Genomic DNA, 14,105 nt, shown 5'->3' with positions numbered 1-14,105 from the left:
CTCAGGGATCTGTTCCGGGACCCCTTCTCTTTGTGATTTTAATAAATGACCTGGATCAAGAAGTGCAGGGATGGGTTAGTAAATTTGCAACAACACAAAGGTTGGAGGTGTTGTGAATAGTGTAGAGGGCCGTTAGAGGTCACAGGGATGCAAAACTGGGCTGAGAAATGGCAGATGGAGTTCAACCCTGATAAGTGTGAGGTGGTTCATTCTGGTAGGCAAATATGATGGCAGAATATAGTATTAATGGTAAGATGCTTGGCAGTACGATGGATCAGAGGGATCTTGGGGTCTAGAGTCCATAGGACACTTAAAGCTGCTGCGCAGGTTGACTCTGTGGTTAAGAAGGCGTACAGTGCATTGGCCTTCATCAACCGTGGGATCGAGTTTAAGAGCCGAGAGGTAATGTTACAGCTATATAGGACCCTGCTCAGAACCCACTTGGAGTATTGTGCTCAGTTCTGGTCACCCCACTACAGGAAGGATGTGGAAACTATAGAAAGGGTGCACAGGAGATCTACAAGGATGTTGCCTGGATTGGGGAGCATGCCTATTGAGAATAGGTTGAGTGAACTCGGTCTTTTATCCTTGGAGTGGCGGAGGATGAGAGGTGACCTGATAGAGGTATATAAGATAATGAGAGGCATTAATTGTGTGGATAGTCAGAGGCTTTTTCCCAGGACTGAAATGGCTAACACAAGAGGGCACAGTTTTAAGATGCTTGGAAGTAGGTACAGAGGAGATGTCAGGGGTAAGTTTTTTTTACGTAGGGAGTGGTGAGTGTGTGGAATGGGCTGCCGGCAACGGTGGTGGAGGCAGATATGATAGGATCTTTTAAGAGACTCCTGGATAGGTACATGGAGTTTAGAAAAATAGAGGGCTATGGGTAATCCTAGGTAATTTCTAAGGTACTTGTTCAGCACAACATTGTGGGCAGAAGGGCCTGTATTGTGCTGTAGCTTTTCTATGTTTCTCTTGCAGGTTGTATCATGTTTTCCTCCAGGATTTCCCTGTAAATTGCTACATTCATTTTGCCCTTTACCTTCACAAGCCTTCCAGGGCCTGCTACAATGAAGCATCCCCACAACATGATGCAGCCACAACCATGCTTCACAGAAGGGTGATGTGCAGTGTTTGGCTTATACCAACCATAGCATTTAGTCTGGTGGCCAAAAAGCTCAGTTTTGTTTCATCAGACCATAGAACCTTCTCACTGAGATTTCAAGTAAGTTTTTTCTCCCCCCAACAGTGGCTTTCTCTTTGTTGTTCTACAAAGCTGCGACTGGTGATGCACCCAAGCAATAGTTGTTGTATGCGCAGTCTCTCCCATTTCAGTCATTGAATTTGTAACTCCTCCAGAGTTGCTGTAGGTCTCTTGGTGGCCTCCTTCACTAGTCCCCTTCAGATTCTTTCAATTTCTTGATAATTGACTTAACTGTACTCCAAGGGATGTTTAGTGGCTTGGAAATTTTCTTGTATCCATCTCCTGATTTGTGCTTTTCAATAACCTTTTCGTGGAGTTGCTTGGAATGTTCTTTTGTCTTCATGGTGTAGTTTTTGCCGGGATACTGACTCACCAGCAGTTGGACCTTCCAGATACAGATATATTTTTACTACAATCAGTTGAAACACCTTGACTGCACACAGGTGGACTCATTTTAACTAATTATGTGACTTCAAAAACCAATTGGCTGTACCAGGGATGATTTGGTGTGTCATATTAAAAGGGGGGTGAATACTTATATAATCAATTATTTTGTGTTTTATATTTGTAATTAATTCAGATCACTTTGTAGAAATCTGTTTTCACTTTGACACAAAAGTCTTTCTCTGTTGATCAATGTCAAAAAAGTCAAATTAAATCCACTGTGATTCAATGTTGTAAAACAATAAAACATGAAAACTTCCAAGGGGGTGAACACTTTTTATAGGCCCTGTATCTTATGGTCTAAGATGCTGGTGGAACTCAGCCGGTCAGGCAGCATCTATGGAAGTGAATAAACAATCGACGTTTTGGGCTGAAACTCTTCCTCAGGATTGGAAAGGAAGGGGTCTTGGCCCGAAACGTCAATTGTATGTTCAAAAACATTCTTATATTGCAATTAGAAATATTTCTTCTAACCAAAAGAAAATAAATGTTGTTCTTTTACAGACTGACAAATTACTTATCAAATATCGCTGTGATGATTGTACGCTCTAGTATCAATTGCTTGGCGACAATAAAGTAAAAGTAACTGAAATTTACCATATAACAACTAATTTTATGACATTTGCCAGTGTTATTAAACTTGATTCTGATCTCCTGATTACATTCATATCTTCGACGTACCATGTTTTGCTCTGTAAGCAGATCCGAGGCAAGCAGAATTAGTTGTGTCTATTGTGTACACTGGGGCATTGAACACATCTGCCAAGACCTGCAAAAATCCACAAACAGGTGGTGAGTGCGTATCCTCTGATATCACTGCGCTCCTGCAGAAGGTACTGACGCCACACAGTCACACCGGAGACCACGGTTGTGTGGGGAAAGAGGAGTTCTGTGAAGTGGAATGAAACAAAGCAGGTCCTTTGAGGGATGAATCATAGGACTTCAGGGGAAAAAACACATACACAGGTTTTGTATCATTCAAATCATTAATTAGAACAGAAAATAGATTTTTAATTGTATAGGAGAGCACTATTCATGATTGTATGGCGCCATGAAATAAATCAGTGAGAAGGAAGGAAAATTAAGAAATAATTAGAGTCATAGAGCACTACAGCACAGAATCAGGCTCTTTGGTCTACCTAGTTTATTCCAAACTGTTATTCTGCCTCATCCCATCCATCTGTACCTGGACTAATGTCCTCCACAACCCTCACGTCCATCTACTTATCTAAATTTCTATTAAATGTTACAATCAAACCCCCATCCATCCCTTCAGATGGCAGTTAATTCCACACTCTCACTACCCTCAAAGTGAAGAAGGTTCCCCTTGTATAGTTCACCTTTCACTCTTAACCTATGACCTCTAGTTGTAGTCTCACTCAACCTCAGTGGAAAAAGCCTGCTTGCATTTACCTTACCTATACTGCTAGCAATTTTGTATACCTCTATTAAATCTCCCCTCAGGAATAAAGTCCTAACTTCGCCCTATGATTCATGTTCTCAAGTCCCGGCAACAATGTTGTAAATTTTCTCTGTACTCTTTCAATCTTGTTGATATCTTTCCTGAAGGTAAAGGCAAAGCTTTGAATGGTAGATATATCTGGGTGATGTTGGATTAAGGTGAAGAATTATTATTTTTCTTGTCATTTAACTCTCCTATACTTGTACTTTTATATGATCACCTATATAGGTGAGACTGTTGAGTGAATTTTCCAGTAAAACTGTTGTAATTTTTTTCGAGAAGCTTCTTAGTCATGGCCACTTGAATTTGGCTAGTTTACAAATTAATTGTTATGACTGGAATGTTGTTATCTTTTCAGTTGGAGATCAGTTTTGTATGAGATGATCACAACCTCTTTGTCCTCTGTGCTTTCTGTTGGTCTTCTGTTCTTATACAGTAATACTGATTAAAATAGCCACAAGCAACAAGTTTCATGCCTCATTCTGGATTTCCAAACCTCTGGATCGCAAAGCCACCAGGATCTAACAGTGTCCTAGCTGCATGATTCGCAAAAGCTTATTATGCAGATGCAGCAAAAAATTATGATAATTTGCACAATGTTATTATGTACTGCTCAGAAAGGTAGGGAATTAGTGCTTCAGTTATGAAAGATATTGGTAACACCTCACCTGGAGTATTGGTCTTTTTATTAAAGAAAGGATATTAATCCTTTTGAAGCAGCTCAGAGGAAGTTTACTGAACTGATACTCTGAATGGCCCAGTTGTCCTCCAAAGAAAGGTTGGACAGTTGCTGGAGATTAGCAGAGTGAAAGATAACTTCCTTGAAGGATATGAAATCCTTAAGGGTCTTGACAGGATAAATACAGAGAGAACATTGCCTCTTGTGGAAGAATCTCGAGTTGAGGAAGACAATTTCAGAAAAGGGTGCTACCCATTTAAGGTGGAGATGGAGTCATTCTTTTTCAGTCTGAGAGTTGTAGGTGTTTGAAATTTTCCTCTTCAAAGGGCAATGACACCAGAACCTGAGTCTTTTTAAGCCAGAGGTTGATGGATACTCAATAAGAGGGTGTGAGAAATGAATGCGAGACTAATCATTCTCAACACTAGGACCCCGCAATAAGCACTAATCGAGAGACTGCTTTAAATGATCACAGAACGTGGAAAACCCGTGCAGTAACCATTACCTTGAGCAGATTAAACAGAAAGCACAAGAGCCTACAACTCTAGTTAAGACAACAATTAGTAAATACATATGCTCAAGAAACCTAGAAGCCCAATGTTCTACGGCACAACGCAGAGACAGACAGGGCTCATAACAGTATGTGAATGTTTTATCGGTAGTTGTGATGTTGATCATTTTGCTGTGAAAATAACTAATAGCTTGCAGGCTGCCTGGAGGGTAATTTTACACACTAGCTCTTCTTTGGGAGGTTCAGAGAGACATTGATAGGTTGCAGAAGTGGGCTGAGAAGTGGCAGATGGAGTTCAACCCAGAGAAATGTGAGGTGGTACACTTTGAAAGGACAAACTCCAAGGCAGAGTACAAAGTGAATGGCAGGATACTTGGTAGTGTGGGGGAGCAAAGGGATGTGGGGGTACACGTCCACAGATTCCTGAAAGTTGCCTCATAGGTAGATAGGGTAGTTAAGAAAGCTTATGGGGCGTTAGCTTTCATAAGTCGAGGGACAGAGTTTAAGAGTCACGAGGTAATGATGCAGCTCTATAAAACTCTGGTTCGGTCACACTTGGAGTACTGTGTCCAGTTCTGGTTGCCTCACTATAGGAAGGATGTGGAAGCATTGGAAACAGTATAGAGGACACTTACCAGGATGCTGCCTGGTTTAGAGAGTATGCATTATGATCAGAGATTAAGGGAGCTAGGGCTTTACTCTTTGGAGAGGAGAAGGATGAGAGGAGACATGATAGAAGTATACAAGATATTAAGAGGAATAGATAGAGTGGACAGCCAGCGCCTCTTCCCCAGGGCACCACTGCTCAATACAAGAGGACATGGCTTTAAGATAAGGGGTGGGAAGTTCAAGGGGGATATTAGAGGAAGGTTTTTTACTCGGAGAGTGGTTGGGGCATGGAATGCACTGCCTGAGTCAGTGGCGGAGGCAGATACACTAGTGAAATTTAAGAGACTACTAGATAGGTATATGGAGGAATTTAAGGTGGGGCGTTATATGGAAGGCAGAGTTTGAGGGTCGGCACAACATTGTGGGCCAAAGGGCCTGTACTATTCTATGCTCTATGTTCTACGTTCAAACGAAAACACTTTAGTGGTTTCCACTGAGTTTTTTCCACTGAGGCTAGAGGAGAAAAAAACCAGAGGACATGGGTTAAGGGTGAAGGGGGAAAAGTTTAAAGGGAACATTGAGGGGGTTTCTTCGCACAGAGAGTGGTGGGAGTGTGAAATGAGCTGCCAGATGAAGTGGTAAATATGGGCTCACTTTTAACATTTAAGAAAAACTTGGACAGATACATGGATGAGAGGTGTATGAAGGGATATGGTCCAGGTGCAGGTCAGTGGGACTAGGCAGAAAAATGGTTCGGCACAGCCAAGAAGGGCCAAAAGGCCTGTTTCTGTGCTGTAATGTTCTATGGTTCTATGGTTTCTGCAGACAAAGGCCATTGAAGAGATGGAGATAACTGAGACATTTTTCAGGCTGTCTCAGATGGTCAGCAGCAAGTGCTCCATTAGTGAAACCTGACTTTCTGGGCATGTACCACAGCCCTGCCATAGCAATACGTAATGTAAGTGAAGAAGCATAACCTGACTCTAACTGCAACATTTGGTCTTGTCTCACCTTTCACATTCTCTTTGTTTTATCTACAGTAATTCATCCTCCATCTTCCCTGCAACTTCAAATGACCTTTTTTAAATCTTCGTTTCCCAGTTCTAACCAAGGGTTTCAGATGTGAAACATTAACTCAGCTTATCTTTCCACAGATGCTGACTGACCAGGTGAGTATTACCAGTTTTTTTTTCTGTTTGTATTTGAAAATTCTGGCATTACTTTTATGGAGGCTACCACAACATACATGATTGAGTGCACAGATATTGTCATAAAATATAGAAGTTGATAAACATAATTACAGGGTTTTTTTAAATATAAATTTACCTCACCATCTGGACAGTTATAAATATAAGCCTCAGATGTTACTGTGTGTCTCAAATGTTAATTACATTGTGCACTGAAACCAAAGCATGCATTGACTGTAAACTTGCTGTGATGGTGAGGAGGGACATGAATTGACTTGAAACTAGTTGTAATGGTAGGGTTGGTGAGGAGGGGCGAGGGGAAATAGGTTGTGGTAATTTCTGGGCATTACACGTGTGGAAGAGTAACTCTGGCGAGAAGCAGAAAAAGTTCTTCGATCTCTGTGGCTGGGCTGTGATAAATGTACCTGGAAAAACTCTGGACTTCTCCGGGAAAGCTACCGGATAATGCTCCAATTAGAGAAAATGTTGCTTCACCACAGCTTCTTACTGACCTAGTGAGAAATTGGATGTTTGTTTGTTCTCAGAATAGAGAGGGAGAGTGGTGCTGAAATGAGAGTGGGGCAAGGGGTAGAGTTAGACTATGACTACTGATCGTAGGTTTGGTTCTTTCAGTACCGTGTGTGTTGCAGGAAGGAAGCTTAATAGTATGTGCATCTGGTGACACCAAAGAACTGTTCATTGCATTATTATTTTTTAGTAGGGAATGCTGTGGGCAACACCGACAATATTCCATTTCTAGATTTCCAATTGATAAATGTCCTATCACCTATATATAGTAGAGTAACTAGAGGAACGGCACCTCATATCCCACCTAGTAGTCCACAACCCAATGGCGTAAACATTGAATTCTCTAGCTTCAGGTAACCTGCTCCTCTCTGTCCCTTTCTCTCTCCTCCTGACCGACACAGTTCTATCTTTTCCACTCAGATTGCATCACCTGCAGCCTCCGTCACCTCCAAGTCTCTGTATCTATCTCCCACCCTTCCCTCCTCCATCTGCCAGTCACCACCTTCAACTGGATCTACCTATTGTTTGACTGCTCTTGATCTAACCTTTCCCCTCACCCCTGTATTGTGGCCATCTCCCTTCTAATCCCTCAGTCCAGTTGAAGGGTCTTGATCTGAAACATCAACTGTCTTCATTGTACAATGACAACCAACTATCCACCCACGGAATTGGGACTTGGTGAAGCATGCTGACCTTCAGGGGTTAGAGTCAGCTGAATCTATAAGTTCTCAAGACTGCAGACAACCATATTAGTCATAGGACAGAATTGTGTGAAAGGCTCTCCTTCCTACCTGCAGTATATCTGGGTTCATGGAAGCTCCACCGGTGGCCAACACTCTGGTCCCTTGCACTGTAACAGAAGTAAGAATTGTAATAGTTCTATAAAAAAAGGTGCAAAGCTGCTATCTTACATCAAGGAGCATGAGTGATCAAATGTTATTACCCTTCAACCATCAGACTCCTGAACCAGCATAGATAATTTCACTCACCTCATCAATGAACTGATTCCACAACCTACAGACTCACCTTCAAGGACGCTATAACTCATATTATTTATCTGCCTATCTGTTTTTTTTGTATTTGCACAGTTAGTCTTCTTTCACACCATCGGTTGTTTATCAGTTTTTGTTGGTGTGTAATTTCTCATTGATTCTATTGTATTTCTTTGTTATGTCAATACCCGCAAGAAAATGAATTGCAGGGTAGTACATAGTGACATTTATGTACTTTGATAATAAATTTACTTCGAACTTTGTAATGTTCGTGTATGAGATAATCCCAAATGCATTTGTAGCTTTTCTAATGTTGCAACCAATCCTCTTTACAGCTCACTGTATTTGAATGAGATATCTTTCAATTTCCCTTCTCCAAGGATTGTCACCTTGTCGTGCTGGAGAGGCATGTGAGTTTCTGGGATCCCAAGAGCAATGCCGCCTGGCATTTAGCCATCTGTTACTTGGCTCCTGGTGGGGTCACCCACGGCAGTAAGGTCAAGGGGGAGGTTCCAGACAAAGTTCAGTCTGACCAAGACCACAACGGTGGAGCTGGTGGGAGATGATGACACATCACAACGGCAGTTAAGGCAGAGGAAGGCTACAGTAGTGAAGGGTCCCCAGTCACCTTGCAATCTATGTCATTGGATCCAGGCCCCGTTCTGCCAAAGGCAGAGTGGTGGCTGCCTGTACATCAGACTCCCCACATTAAACAGTCACGCACTGGCATCCTCTATTAAGGGAATCCACCCTAACTTCCTGGATTTAGTCTTGTGGCGACCAGCAAGCGGCGAAGTGGGCAGGATTGTGAAGCCTAGAAGCCCCTAGTCACAAGCAGAGTATATGGTACCTGCCTTGGCCTCTGCAGCCACCTTAAGACCCACCATAGACACCCCCTCAGGTGAACATCATACTTGATCTGAGTAATCGCACTACTATAAATTTCCAACCACAGATGGCATAACAAAAGCAATGTTTTAAAAGCTCTATTTCAATTTCATTAGATTTATAACCTGAGGTCGGAACACCAAATGATCTTTCAAAATAGAGCTTCAAAATGTTATCTACACTTAGAACCTATCCTATTCTTTTTCACTATCTGGCTTGGTAAATTATGATAACAGAAAAGGGGAAATTGAGAGAAAGCAAAGGACGAAAAAAAGTAAACACATTCACAGCCTCAGTATATTTGCTGAAGCAAATCTGTAGTGTTTCTGTTGTCACAGAGACAAATGCTTTGGCCAGTTTTGCAGAGAGTCACGTCCTGTGGGCAGAAATGCAATAAAAGGCCAGATAATCTGTTTTGCTTTAGTGTAGATTTAAGAATAAAAATCAGCCAGGACCAAACCAACACCTCTGATTAGTGCCATGAGATTTTCTATCGCCTGCTGAGGGTGGAGAATTGATGTCTGAACTGAACATCAAAATTTCCAACACTAAAGCACGCTCTCAGTACTGCACAGATCTGTCAGCCTACATTACATGCTTATATATTCAGCGCCCACTTTATTAGGTGGGCAACGAGTGTATGTTTGTGGTTTTCTGCTGCTGTAGACCATCCACTTCAAGGTTCAACATGTTCTGTATTCAGAGATGCTCTTCTGCACATCGCTGGTGTAATGCCTGTTTATTTGAGTTACTGTCGCCTTCCTGTCAGCTTGAACCAGTCTGGCCATTCTCCTCCAACCTCTCTCATTTACAAGGCATTTTTGCCCATAGAACTACCACTCACTGTGTGTTTTTTTTTGTTTATCACACTATTCTCTGTAAACTCTAGAAAACGTTGTGCGTGAAAATCTTAAGAGATCAGGAGTTTCTGAGATACTCAGACCACCCCGTCTGACACCGACAATTATACCATTGTCTTCTTCTTCTTCTTCTTCTTCTTCTATTTCCGGCAGTTTAGATGCATCTAGGTGTATTACTGCCCTCCACAGGATGTATAATTAATTATAGAACTACAAGGAACTCAAATTCTCGAATATAACCTAGTCTCACGTATAAGCATCTTCAATCGGATGTTGGTTCTCTTGATGGCCAAACAAAGATTTAATAGAAAACCAAAATACATTTAAGCCAGATAGCCTCTTGAACAACATGCCTTTGTATTGATTACAGCTCAGCAAAACATGCTGGACTGTCTCTGGACAACCACAGTCACATAATCTAGCAGGATGTTTTCTTATTACCTTTAAATAATAGTTTAGCCCACAATGCCCCAACCTAATTCTTGTTAATTTCACCATATCTCTACGATTTAAAAGGTAACAGTCTGAGACCTTTTTAACTAGTGGGTGACCAGAAAAATAATGCCTGCCCTTTAACTCATTTTTCCAATCCTTCTGCCACTTCTTCTCTATACCTTTTTTAATCCTACTTCTCAATTCTGCTCTGCCTAGGGGAACTCTAATTTCTACTTGCCTGCTCTGTAAGGAAGACTTTGTAATGCCATCCACAATTTCATTTCCCTCCACCCCAGCATGTCCAGGTATCCATGAAAATCTAACTGCACAACCCATCTTCCCTACTCTAAACAACACTAAGAGAATCTCAATAACTACGTCAGGACGGGCTTTTGATTTATTCCCTTTTATTGCCTCTAAGGCAGCAGCAGAATCCGAACAGATGATAACCCTACATGGTCGAGAGACGTCTATCCACCATAAAGGCCCAGAGGATTGCTAATAATTCTGTTGCAAAGACAGAAACACCATCTGAAACCCGTTGACCAATCTTAACTCTAAGTTAAGACACATACATCCCAAATCCTGCCCTACTGCTCTCTGGGTCCACATCAGTTAAAATTCTTCAGATAAGATCCCCATTTATTAATACCATTGTCAATGTCAATTAGATTACATTTCTTCCCCATTCTGACATTCAGTCGAAACAACAAATGAACCTCTTGACCATGTCTGCATGCTTTTATGCACTGAGTTGCTGCCACGTGAATGGCTGATTAGACATCTGTATTTATGAGCTGGTGTACAGGTGTACCTAATAAAGTGTCAACTGAGTGTATATCTGGAGTGGGACAATGAACTTCCAACTTAAAATGGAATGAACTACAACTCAGTCAAGGCTGACACTTAAGTTTTATTAGTGACCCTTTTCATGTGAAAGCAAATCTATTTGATTACTCACTGCTGTCTCATTCATCTCTTCATCCCTATTCTGGTGCATCCTTTACATTTACAATTACAGCTCCTTTTATTTTGCTTTGACGGCTTGAAAACCAAATCTTCGATTTTGTCTTTTTGTCACATGCTGGCATGTTTATTATCCAATGACTGCAGCACGTCGTTTGCCCAGAACCTGAGCGTCTCCTGCAGATTAGAAAATTAGTTTTGACACCAAGATAAACACCATCTTTGTGTTTCAGGTAGGTTTAAACTGCAGCACTATAAAATTCTACTAAGCCTCATTGTTCATGGGAAAGCTTCTTTTATAGAGGTAACACTTTGGGGATTATCTGCAACAAATCTCATATTGTAGAAGATTTTACTGTGACTCACTTTTCATTCAGTCAAGTAATATAACCAACTATATAAGCAACTGTCCTAAACCTTTGGCTTGCTAAAATGGAACCAACCAACACTCAGTGGCAACTTTAACAGCTACACCGGTACAGCTGCTCGTTAATGCAAGTATCTAATCAGCCAATCATGTGGCAGCAATTCAATGCATAAAAGCATGCAGACATGGGCAGTAGTTGTTGAAGCCAAACATCAGAACAAGGAAGAAATATAACCTGCTCTGCTTTCTGCAGGGATCGCTCCCTACGCGACTCCCTTGTCCATTCGCCCCCCCATCCCTCCCCACTGATCTCCCTCTTGGCACTTATCCTTGTAAGCGGAACAAGTGCTACACATGCCCTTACACCTCCTCCCTTATCACCACTCAGAGCCCCAGACAGTCCTTCCAGGTGAGGCAACACTTCACCTGTGAGTCAGCTGGGGTGATATACTGCGTCCGGTGCTCCCGATGTGGCCTTCTATATATTGGCGAGACCCGACGCAGACTGGGAGACCGCTTTGCTGAACACCTACGCTCTGTCCGCCAGAGAAAGCAGGATCTCCCAGTGGCCACACATTTTAATTCCACATCCCATTCCCATTCTTACATGTCTATCCACGGCCTCCTCTACTGTAAAGATGAAGCCACACTCAGGTTGGAGGAACAACACCTTATATTCCGTCTGGGTAGCCTCCAACCTGATGGCATGAATATCAACTTCACTAACTTCCACTAATGTCCCACCTCCCCCATCCGTTATTTATTTTTATACACACATTCTTTCTCTCACTCTCCTTTTTCTCCCTCTGTCCCTCTGACTATACCCCTTGCCCATCCTCTGGGTTGCCCCCCTTTGTCATTCTCCCTGGACCTCCTGTCCCATGATCCTCTCATATCCCCTTTGCCAATCACCTGCCCAGCTCTTGGCTCCATCCCTCCCCCTCCTGTCTTCTCCTATCATTTTGGATCTCCCCCTCCCCCTCCCACTTTCAAATCTCTTACTAGCTCTTCCTTCAGTTAGTCCTGACGAAGGGTCTCGGCCTGAAACGTCGACTGTACCTCTTCCTAGAGATGCTGCCTGGCCTGCTGCGTTCACCAGCAACTTTGATGTGTGTTGCAGAAATATAACCTAAATGAATTAGATCGTAGATGATTGTTAGCGCTAGAAGAGGTGGTTTGAGTATCTCAGGAACTGCTGATCTCCTGGGATTTCTACATACAATAGAGCCCAGGGTTTACCAAGAGTGGTCCAAAAAAAACAAACAAAAAAAAAATCCAGTGAGTGACAATTCTAAAAGTGAAAATGCCTTTTTACTGAGAGAGGTCAGGGAAGAATGGGCAGGCTTGTTCAAGATGACAGGAAGGCGACAGTAACTCAAATAACCAGCACAAACTCTCCAAGACCAGAGGACACAGCCTCAGAATAGAGGGACGTCCATTTAAACGGAGATGAGGAGGAATTTCTTTAGCCAGAGAATGGGTGAATCTGTGGAATTTGTTGCTACAGGCAGCTGTGGAGGCCAAACTATTGGGTATATTTAAAGCAATAGTTGATAGATTCTTGATTAGTCAGAGCATGAAGGGATATGGCAAGAAGACAGGAGATTGGGGATGAGAGGGAAATGAATCAGCCATGATGAAATGGCAGAGCAGACTCAATGGGCCAAATGGCCTAATCCTGCTCTTACATCTTATGGTCTTATAACCTCATGTTACACCAGCGATGTGCGGAAGAGCATCTCTGAAGGCACAACACGTTGAATCTTGAAGCGTATGGGCTACAGCAGCAGAAGACCACATTGGGTTCCACAGCTATGGCCACTTTATTACGTACGGGAGGTACAGTGGCATGCAAAAGTTTGGGCACCCCTGGTCAAAATTTCTGTTACTGTGAATAGCTAAGCGAGTAAAAGATGACCTGATTTCCAAAAGGTATAAAGTTAAAGATGACACATTTCTTTAATATTTTAAGCAAGGTTAATTTTTTATTTCCAACTTTTACAGTTTCAAAATAACGAAAAAGGAAAAGGGCCCGAAGCAAAAGTTTGGGCACCCTGCATGGTCAGTACTTAGTAACACCCCATTTGGCAAGTATCACAGCTTGTAAATGCTTTCTGTAGCCAGCTAAGAGTCTTTCAATTCTTGTTTGAGGGATTTTCACCCATTTTTCCTTGCAAAAGGCTTCTAGTTCTGTGAGATTCTTGGGCCGTCTTGCATGCACTGCTCTTTTGAGGTCTATCCACAGATTCTGATGATGTTTAGGTCGGGGGACTGTGACGGCCATGGCAAAACCTTCAGCTTGCGCCTCTTGAGGTAGTCCATTGTGGATTTTGAGGTGTGTTTAGCATCATTATCCTGTTGTATAAGCCATCCTTTTTTCACCTTCAGCTTTTTTACAGACGGTGTGATGTTTGCTTCCAGAATTTGCTGGTATTTAATTGAATTCATTCTTCCCTCTACCAGTGAGATGTTCCCTGTGCCACTGGGTGCAACACAAGCCCAAAGCATGATCGATCCACCCCCATGCTTAACAGTTGGAGAGGTGTTCTTTTCATGAAATTCTGCACCCTTTTTTCTCCAAACATACCTTTGCTCATTGCGGCCAAAAAGTTCTATTTTAACTTCTTCAGTCCACAGGACTTGTTTCCAAAATGCATCAGGCTTGTTTAGATGTTCCTTTGCAAACTTCTGACTTGTGGTGAGGACGCAGGAAAGGTTTTCTTCTGATGAGTCTTCCATGAAGGTCCAGTATCTCTCTCGCTCCACGCCTTGTAAAGGCATTGAAAAGACATCATCCCGCCAACATCGCACGCACACACATGCAGACGCATGCGCGCACACGCACACACAGACACCAAAAAAAAAGAAAATGAACCTCAAGGTAGTACAGTATATGTGAGCAGCAGCGAGCGAGTGAACCGATATATACTTCATTTGTCCTCACCAATCTACTTGTGGCAGAAGCAATGGTAA

The 14,105-nt window shown here is 42.3% G+C and overlaps 1 protein-coding gene across 20 annotated transcripts in view; it reads right to left on the bottom strand.

Moving 5' to 3' along the window:
- Positions 1–14,105, bottom strand: part of xylb (xylulokinase homolog (H. influenzae)) — a 382,042-nt gene that overhangs the window by 115,464 nt on the left and 252,473 nt on the right. For 14 of the 20 annotated variants that reach the window (XM_072254101.1, XM_072254105.1, XM_072254112.1 and 11 more), the window contains 2 exons: positions 7,416–7,474; positions 2,330–2,417 (listed from right to left, as the gene is read on the bottom strand). In XM_072254101.1, the coding sequence (XP_072110202.1) occupies positions 2,330–2,417; positions 7,416–7,474 (147 nt within the window). The remainder of the gene's footprint in view (positions 1–2,329; positions 2,418–7,415; positions 7,475–14,105) is intronic. The other 6 variants (XM_072254120.1, XM_072254117.1, XM_072254118.1 and 3 more) reach the window with 1 other exon arrangement.

Source organism: Mobula birostris, chromosome 3 (genome assembly GCF_030028105.1).
Source record: "Mobula birostris isolate sMobBir1 chromosome 3, sMobBir1.hap1, whole genome shotgun sequence".
In the NCBI taxonomy this organism is placed as follows: domain Eukaryota; kingdom Metazoa; phylum Chordata; class Chondrichthyes; order Myliobatiformes; family Myliobatidae; genus Mobula; species Mobula birostris.
This window is presented reverse-complemented; position numbering and strand designations above follow the sequence as displayed.